Source organism: Phaenicophaeus curvirostris, chromosome 16 (assembly GCF_032191515.1).
Source record: "Phaenicophaeus curvirostris isolate KB17595 chromosome 16, BPBGC_Pcur_1.0, whole genome shotgun sequence".
In the NCBI taxonomy this organism is placed as follows: Eukaryota; Metazoa; Chordata; class Aves; order Cuculiformes; family Cuculidae; genus Phaenicophaeus; species Phaenicophaeus curvirostris.
In genome coordinates this window covers 17,273,258-17,283,123 of record NC_091407.1, presented here as the reverse complement: position 1 = coordinate 17,283,123, position 9,866 = coordinate 17,273,258, and the positions used below count along the sequence as shown (strand labels likewise).

General features: G+C 45.9%; 1 protein-coding gene across 1 annotated transcript in view; it reads left to right on the top strand.

The window, feature by feature from the left end:
* Window positions 1–3,602: 3,602 nt before the first annotated feature.
* DNAAF8 (dynein axonemal assembly factor 8) overlaps window positions 3,603–9,866 on the top strand; it is a 101,273-nt gene continuing 95,009 nt past the window's right edge. Inside the window, 3 exon segments of the mRNA XM_069870285.1 lie at window positions 3,603–4,791; window positions 7,494–7,607; window positions 8,393–8,875. Coding sequence (XP_069726386.1) covers window positions 4,558–4,791; window positions 7,494–7,607; window positions 8,393–8,875 — 831 coding nt within the window. The 5' untranslated portion in view covers window positions 3,603–4,557.

Genomic DNA, 9,866 nt, shown 5'->3' with positions numbered 1-9,866 from the left:
TATTCGTCGTATAAGCCGCGTCCGCTCGCTTTACGCCGCTATCAGGACCTTAGGCTGGGACGGCTGTGAGCGAGGGGAGGGGGCGGAGGGAGGGGCGAGCATCACGGGAACGGCGGGTGCGCTGGTCGCCGTGCCGTGCCGGCCGCCATCTTGGGCGCTGAGGGCGGGGGAGGCGGCGGGCGCTCCCCTCGGGGCCCGCGGGGCGGGCTGTGCGTCCCCAGCGCCGCCGGGGAGCGAGGGGTCGCGACCCGCGATCGCCTTCCCAGCGTCTCCCTCGCGTGCCGACGCTGTGCCCCTGGTACTGGTACCGTGAAACAGGCCAAACTCACTAACCAGTGCCAATTGGATTATTTAGCAGGTTTTGTCTTAATAAATAATACGATGTCGGACACACAGGGAATCATTTCGCCTAATGTGTGTCTGTTGGGGCTGGTTACAGGACTTTTATACTGGTTAAACATACACCCATAAACATCCAGACTGGGGGAGTGGGCCTGTGAAAACCTCCTGAGGGTCAGCAAGGCCAAATGCAAGGTGGCCTACACCTGGATTGGGGCAATCCCCATTTTCAGTACATGATGGATGATGTGATTGAGCGCACCTCTGCAGATAAGGACTTGGGGTGCTGATCTATGAGCACCGGCTTGACATGAGCCGGCAATGTGCCAGCCGTATCCTGGGCTGCATCCAAAGAAGCGCAGCCAGCAGCGTGAGGGAGTGGATTCTGCTCCTCTGTTCCTCTCTTGTAGACCTTGTCTGGAGTATTGCATCCAGTTCTGGAATCCTCAATGTAAGAGGAGATGGAGCTGTTGAAACAGGTCCAGAGGAGGACTGGAGCACCTTCCCTGTGGGGACAGGCTGAGAGAGTTGGGCTTGTTCAGCCTGCAGAAGAGAAGGCTACAAAGGAGATCTTGTGGCAACCTTCTGGTACCTGAAAGGAGCCTACAAGAAAGCTGGAGAGGGACTTTTCATAACGGCTTGTGGTAATAGGACAAGGGGGAATGGATATAAGCTGGAGAAGGGCAGATTTAGACTAGACATTAGGAAGAATTTCTTCACCATGGGAGTGGTGAGACAATGGAACAGGTTGCCCAGGGGGGTTGTGGCTGCCCCATCCGTGGAGGTGTTTAAGGCCAGCTTGGATGGGGCTTTGGGTAACCTGGTCTAGTGGGATGTCCCTGCCCATGGCAGGGGGTTTGGAACTAGATGATCTTTAAGGTCCCTTCCAACCCTACACTATTCTATGACTCTATGATTCCATGGTAAGAATCATATTCTTATAGGTTCTGAGAAACACTGAATCAGAATCAACAGGTTGGAAAAGACCCAAAGGATCATCGAGTCCAACCATTCCTATCAAATACTAAACCATGCCCCTCAGCACCTCGTCCACCCATCGCTTAAACACCTCCAGGGAAGGTGACTCATCCCCCTCCCTGGGCAGCCTCTGCCAGTGCCCAATGACCCTTTCTGGGAAAAATTTTTTCCTAATATTCAGCCTGAACCTCCTCTGGCAGAGCTTGAGGCCATTCCCTCTTGTCCTGTTCCCTGTCACTTGGGAGTAGAGACCAGCACCCTCCTCTCCACAGCCTCCTTTTAGGTAGTTGTAGAGAGCAATGAGGTCTCCCCTCAGCCTCCTCTTCTCCAGGCTAAACAACCCCAGCTCTCTCAGGCACTCCTCATAAGGCCTGTTCTCCAGCCTCTTCACCAGCTTCATTGCTTTTCTCTGGACTCGCTCCAGAGCCTCAACATCCTTCTTGTGGTGAGGGGCCCAGAACTGAACACAGGTTACATATTCTAGCAGGTATTGGTTAAACATACATAGAACTCATTATTATATTGAAGGAAGGAATAAATCATTACATTAAGGGAATGAATTAGCTTAAGCAATGAGAAGAATCAAGTCTTGGCCAGCAATAAGAAAGAATATAATTGTAACAGGACTTTAGCGTGTTTACTTGTTGAAAGAAGCAACAAATCAAGTATTGTGTATCTTAAAGAAACTTATCTCTGACTGATGTTCCAAGCTGCGGAAAATGCTGAAACAACAAACCTGAGCTCACCAAGAGGACACAGTGAGGAAGGAGATAAGATAAAGAGCATAAGAGGATTCTGAAAACACAAAGGAACTGTGGTGCGCATACAGAGGGGCTGATAAGATGTGATTATGAGTTCTATGTATGTTTTAACCAATGTAATAATAAGTTCTATGTATATTTAACCAATGTTTCCTGCAATCTTTTGAATATGTATGTTTAACCAGTATAAAAGTCCTGTAACCATCCTCAATGGACACACACATAAGGTGTAATAACTCCTTGTGTGTCTGGCATTGTTCAGTTTCATCCAAGCAATTGGATTGTTGAAAGTCAGGCAGAATGTCCCTCTGAGAGAGTGTTTTTTTGTGGCATGTTCTTTTCAAGCAGTGGTTTCCCACACACTGTTCATGCTTTGGCAAGGAGAACATCTTTGTTCAGTGTGATCTGTGCTGAACAGAGATGTCTGCTGCTGGAAACCCCTCTACGTGCATGCTCTCCTTCTCTCAAATGTAAGGTCAGGCAGAGCTGGAGCCAAAACCTCAAATTAGAAGAGATTTGGCTGTTGCGAAGTTCATAACACTAAAACGAGTCTTGGGAGGGAGTAGAATATGCATAAGATTTCTGGGAGAATTTATCCACATGTGAGTGGGAAAATATATTCTGTAGCCAGCCCTTGTCTCGCTGCACATGATCAATGGAGATCACTGCTTTGTGTTGCCCAGGCTGATAAATGTTGCTAGTTTCTAAAACTCCAAAATGAGTTTTAGTTCATTTGCTGGCATTTTTGGTATCAGGAGGTGCCAGCTCTGGTGACAGAGGTGTCAGCCTTGCCTTCACTGCGCACCTTCCCTCTCCCGCAGGAGGTCAGAGCATGCTTTTCTGAGACCATGGGTGCAAGTCAGGCTGGCCAAAAATCCCCAGAATGCTTTATAGACGAGGGCCTGAACTGCCCCTTATGTGGCCCCAATTAGAGGTGCATCTGGTGAGCAGAGCAGAGAGCAATCCGGGTTTCAGCTGGGTTTCAGCTAGTGTTTGGTTTCAGCTCTCCAGAAAGCATCTGTTGTGCTACAGCTCCTTAATGAGTCTGGACTTTGTGTTCTCAGGGCAGCACTTGTTCCCAGAGAATCACAGAATGGTTTTTGTTGGAAGGAACCTCAAAGCTCACCCAGTACCACCCCCGACTCCTCATCCAGCAGGGGACATCTCCCACTGGTTCCAGTTGCTCAAAGCTCCATCCAACCTGGCCTTGAACACCTCCAGGAATGAGAGGTGCCCCTCTGCTCCTCTCTGGTGAGACCCCACCTGGAGCCCTGCATCCAGTTCTGTAGTCCTCAGCACAGAAAGGGTGTGGATCTGTTGGAGCGAGTCCAGAGGAGGCCACAAAGATAATCCAAAGGCTGGAGCACCTTCTATACAAGGACAGGTTGAGAGAGTTAGGGTTGTTCAGCCTGGAGGAGGCTGTGGGTAGACCTTACAGCAGCTTCCAGTACTGAAAGGGGCTCCATGAAAGCTGGGGAGGGGCTCTTGATCATGGAGTGCAGGGACAGGATGAGGGGGAATGGTTTGAAGCTGTAAGAGGAGGTGCTGAGATGAGAGCTTAGGAAGAAATGTTTTGCTGTGAGGGTGGGGAGGCCCTGGCCCAGGTTGCCCAGAGCACTGGTGGCTGCCCCGTCCCTGGAGGTGTTCAAGGCCAGGCTTTGAGCTTCCTGATCCAGTGGGGGGTGTCCCTGCCCATGGTGGGGGATGGAACTGGGTGGGCTTTGAAGTCCCTTCAGACCCAAACCATTCCATGATTCTGTGAAGTAACAGTGACAGTGTGATCATATGAAGAGTTATTTCACTGGTGAACAACATACAGTCACCAAACTCTTAATCGTACTTAACAAAGAGAAATTATTTACTCCCATGTTTCACTCCCCAGAAAACCACGCATAAAATGTAAAAAGCAAAGGTTTTCCATGAGCAATGATTATCTAGCTTGTTAATACAGTGACAATTTCATTTGCCATTGTGTTGTCTCAACTCCTCATGTAGGTCAAAGAAAACGTGAGGAAAGACTATGCTTTATAAATGTTTTGAGAGGTCAGAATCAAAGGGAATGCCTCCTTTCAATTATTCTTACACAGATCCAGTGATAAAAAGCAAACATAAATGATTTTATCTATAATTTGAGTAGTGAGGACAGTAATAGGAGACAAAGAAGAGGAAAGGCTAGCTGAGAGCAGAGGTGTCAGCCTTGCCTTCACTGTGCACCTTCCCTCTCCCGCATGTTGTCGGAGCATGCTTTTCTGAGAACACAGGTGCAAGTCAGGCTGGCCAAGAATCCCCACAATGCTTTATAGGCGAAGGCCTGAACTGCCCCTTATGTGGCCTCAATTAGAGGTGCCTCTGGTGAGCAGAGCAGAGACCTCTCAGGCCTGTGAACTCAGGTGGGAAGGAATGACTCCAAAATGCAGATTTTATCATTTGCTGCTGACAATGAAAACCCTGTGAGGGCTGAGAATTCTGCTGACCCTGAATGCTTTGTTCTTGCTTTGTACTCACGTTATCCCCTGTGCTCTCTTGTGAGGTATGCTTGCACTCGTCTCTCATTTGGTTGAAGGGGAGCAGTTCAGAAGGACAAAGAGAGCATCTAGAGCATGAACCTGAGCCTCCTGCACCTCCTGTTCTCAGTGGCAGAACATTTCAATGGGGAGAGATCCTCACTGCAGTGAAAGACCAGCTCCCATCTCTGGACTCCAATGCCTCCACAGTAAGCAGCGGGACCAGCCTTTCCTCACCGTCGCTTACGAAAAACTCTCTAAAATGAAATAAAGCCACCCAAGCCTGTCATTGCTGAGCAGTGAGTGTGGTTCTGACTATGGTACACCATGCATTAATCCACAACCTCCTGGATTATTTATCTGTATTACCATTTCCTCTCGCTGTATTCTTTGGAACCTGAAAATGGGACCGATTTCTGCAGACAATAAGTGTTTCTGGTTTCGGGAGAAGAGGATAGTGGGTATTTGGCAGAATGAACTTGCATTTCTTCTTGGTTTGTTCAGTCAGAAATACAATATGGTAGAATCATACTGCTGATTTAAGATGAAATGGTAAGGTTTTGTGCTTGAGAGCTTTGTGCTCTTCATTCCAGTAAGGTACTTGCCAGACAATAGGCCTATGGGCATATTTTTCTATGTGTGAGTGACACAGAAAAGTGATATTCCCGAAGACTTTGTGGTCCACTGGAAAAAGCATTTGGCAGATAATTCAATCCTGGACTCTTGCTTTTTTCCCCTGTCTGTAATTCCCCACAAGCTACCTTGCCATTTTATGCTTCAGTTCTAGCTGCGAAGAAGCGTAATGCCACTAATCTTTTAATATAAAGCATAAGATTGGTAGGTATTGTGCACTGTTCTTCACCATTACATGTGTTTGACTCGCTGTGTCTTAGTGTCTGGGACAGGCTGCCTCTGTGCTGCTGGAGATCTCTGTTCACAGAACAGCAACAATCTGGTTGTAATAATTAAGTGCCTGCCTCTCTAGTCCAAGATAGCTCTGGCATCGACTTTTCCAAGGTGGTAAGGCATCATTTCCAAGGTGATAAGGCTCAATTATCAGCAGCCTTTTGTCCAAATAAGAATATTTCATTTTTCAAACGTATATATACTTGAAAAGATATTTTTGAACACTTAAAGGATCTATTTTATTCTAACTTAGCATGGCCCATAATGATACAAAGGGAGTCCTATGAGCTGTGGAGGAGCCAGAAATGCTTCCATGGGGTATTTATTACTTACTACTAATTAGTCATCAGGAGCAGTGTGATCTAGTGGATAAAGTGTTGATACAGACTCCTCGACTTGTTTTCTGCACCTATCTCTATCCCTAACAAGTTGGACAAGTTCTACTGCCTCACTGTTTCTCTGTTCCCCTCTACCTTCATTCTGGTTTAGTCATTTAATCCCCTCCACGCTACACACACACTGCCCTCTAGTATGTGTCTATATGATATAGAATAAAGCTTGACATTCTGAAGTTATTTTTAGGCATTCTTGTTGTACAGCAAGGTTAAGACAGAGAGACAGCCTTGTACTTCGGTGCCAAACACCGCTGTAACTCTAAATCACGTTGAGCATTTGTTTACTTAAAAACAATCTCAAAATTCAGTGTTCCTCTTCCATGTGGCAAAGATTTCCTGCTGAAGGAACTGAGGCAATCTGTTTGGCACCTAGTGCTGCCCTTAATTTGCATTCAAAGGATCTGGTTGCATAATCCCAGTCCTGCTTAATGCGAAACAGTAGCCTGCTTAGCCTGCAGTTGGAGTGCTGCACCCCTGTCTGAGTGCCTTCCGCTTGTGTGAAGATACATTTGCGCATCTGAGATTGGCAACAACCAAGTGCTGTGTGTCTGCGCTTAAAAAATGGCACTGACAAATGTGTTTTATGCCCCAAAGTGCTTTCATTACCCTGATAAGCAATTTATTAAAGGAAAGAACTTCTGTTGCAGTTTGCTTTGTGCTAAGAAAAACTAATTACACCAGACAGAGAGAATTCTCTGCAGTGTGAGTCGCTGAAAATGTACACCTGTAAAGCAAAAAGGCTAAGCAGGAAACTTGTGTCCCGACTGCTAAGGAGGTGCTTAATCACACTTTGCTGTCTATGCATAACAGTTCATCCCAAGTGCATACCTTATGTTCAGAGAAGAGATTTTCAAAGCTATGTAAACTCTGTCCAAACAAATAGAGATACTGACTTGCATTCTGAGTAGTGAATCTCAGGGTTCTGACTGCAATATTAAGCCTTATGACCCTGCCTGGCCTCATCTGGGGCTCTCACCCACATGCCCAGCAGCTCAGGGCCTTCGGTCTTTGTTGGAGCTGTGTTGGAGGAGCACTGCTTTGTAGTTGCAGTCCTGATTGGTCCAGACTTTAACCAGTGAATTGACTTTCAGGCTTTATCTCTGACCTGCCTCATCACCTCAAAATTGCCTTATGAGCTAGATTCCTGACGTAACCTGGTTGCTGTCTCTTGCCTGTCCTACTTCCTCTTCTCCCAACCTTTCCATTGATGTGCTTTTGCCCACCAGCTAGCTACCCTTCCCTTGGGGAGCAGCCCCACTCTCGCTACACTGTGGTGGTGAATGAGCTAGTACAAAGAATTAATTGGAGTGAGAGAACTTGCTTGCTCTTGTCATCACTTATCTCGGAGGGATGTTAGTCATCGCCCTCCATGATAATTCAGTGTTTGATGTGGTTTTTACAATTGTGCCTTGCTCAAATGTTGGGCTGCTATTACATAGCTGAGGCTGCTGAGCGTTGGGCTGTGAGGCTGTCTAGTGAAGATGTGACTGCAGAGAAAACTGTTGTCTCTGAACTTCACTCAAATGGTGACAATGTAGGATTTGTCACCAAAAACATATTTAGGTGAGTGCTACAGGCTCTCATTTAATTTCTGTTTCTTTTGTTTGCAGTCTGACTGTGAGAGTGATGGGGAGCTTTTCATCTTCCAGCAGGAACACCCGAACTTAATTCTTGACCTGTCAGAAGAACTGATGGAGTTGTCCCTGGAAGACTCAGATGCACAGGTTGTTGACATTTGTGTACAGGCTTTACTTCTGTAACCTCCCTCTCCTGGTTGTCTCCAATGTGAGCAGCAGCTGTTGACTTGTTTGACTGAATTGTGTGATCAAAGAGCATAGTCCCCAGTACTTTCTCCCATTAGAGATCTTTCTTTCTCTTTATATAATGATTCTTTTAAGCTTTTTGTTGCATCTCATTGCAGTTTTTACTATTGTCCTTTCACTGTTTCTTTTCCTGTGCACTAACAGTAGCGCTGTGCAGTGACCTCTAAATTTTTGGAGGGTTGGAATAGTTTAACCCACCATTTTATGTACCTAGAAACGTGGAATTAGTTAGGATGGTGGGTCCTAACTAAGGTGGAGGAGTATGAAGTTTATCCCTTGAGCGTCTCCTCTGAGATAAATGATTGCATTGTTTCAGCAGTGCTGAAGATCAGCCACCACAGGAGGCTGGAAGAGAAGCCAGCTGACCCTACCATTCCATCATGGGAAGGCTAACATTGTGCTGCTTTTTCCAGTTGTTTTTCCTGGTATGAGCAATCTCATATGTTGAGCACGTATAGGGAAAATGAATTTCATGGATGTTTAGCACTTCCTGAAGTTACAGTCTCTGGAAAGTAAACAGTCCTACTGATTTCCATGGTGGATATGGTGTGTGCTGTTACCAGATGGTGTCTGATTTGGAGCTGCTGTCTGCCAGTCACTTTGTTTTGGTTTACTATCAGCTTCTAAAGGTTAGGGAGATGTGACTTTCTGCATGTGTTTTTTTTCTCTACCTGCAGCAAACCCAGGAAACAGAATGACACCCATTGGAGACGTGGAAGGGAGATGTGGAAAGTTTTGGCTTTCAGAAGAAAAGACATGGTGTCCAAATCATTGCGAACGGAGATGTACAACCGAATGAAAATGAGACTTCCAATCTTGCCAGCCATGGTGAAGAATTTCCAAGCCAAAAGGGAGCTGTTCTTGAAGAGTCTTTTGCACGTTGCACAGATGACCTTGAAGAGAAAGAACCAGGCAGGGAAAGAGGTATCTCTTAGCTTAATCCATCATTGTCTGTGGAAGAGCTGGACAGTAAAAGAGTCAAAAAAAAGGGAAGAAAGCTGATAAAGACAAAGATATTCACCAAAATAATCTTGGAGCCATCATCAGGCCACCCAGGCCTAGATGTCAAGCCTCACTTGCATGGCATTAGCAACATTCTAGAAAGAATTGCTAAGGAAGAAACCTCCTCAGCTGGTCATCTTCAAGAACCAACCTATTTGTCATTGAAGGTAGGTAGCCCAAACGCAAGGTTTTAGGGTAGAAGGCACATTGCATCGCTTGCAGAATCCTGCTAAAATGAAGAACTGCAGTGTTGAATCCTCACACACAGGTGTTCTTTGCTACTTTCATTGTTGTCCTGAATTTGGGGTTTGTAGGGTTTGCCATGGGTCACCAGCATCATTCGTAATCTTATTCAGGAAATCCAGCCACAACATCTGTCCTTGGAAAGACAGGGATCTCTTCTCTTTCCAAGCAGACTTCCCATTAAACAGTGACTTTTCCAGCATTCCAGCATCTTGTCTTTTCTGTAGCACCATGGTAATGCTGGAGGTGAGAGGAGGCTGTGGCTAGTGTTGTTCCTGATGTCTCTTCAACCTGAGGCAGGTGCTGAGGTCTGTGGGATGACCAGCTCGTGCATGTTAACCTGTGCATGGCCCCGACATGGAGAGGTTATTCACTTCAGTGCTGTAATTACAGAGCTCTGCTTCCTGTATTGATTTTTAAAATCATTAGGACTTCATCAGCACTGAACACGAACCTGGTATTTATTTCCATTCAAAACCTTCTAGAGAATCGGAGTACAGGTGTCCCCTTTCCATTTCTTCCACATTTAGAAAATTAAACATTTGCTGTTAGAGCAGTTCTGGTGTAGGCAAGGAATGCAGGTTAGATGGTGATTTGATCTTTTCATTATAACGGCTTGCATTTAAGCACTGTTATTGAAAATGCAGCTTAGTACTGACTACATGGTAATTAAAGCAGATGCATACATTGTTGTTCCCTTCAAGCTGTTTGATGGAACAGCCCCTGTATGGCCCTGTAACGAAATTCTCATTGAGTGAGCTCAGCTTTGTCATTTTTCACTCTCCTATCTCAACTGGCTTGACTGAGCCAGTATTGCTTTGTGTCAGTTTGAGAGACTTCAGCCTGCGACTCTCAGCAGGCTTTTACATTTCATTAGCTGCAGCTATAATTTTAGAGTAGATCTAATCATACATC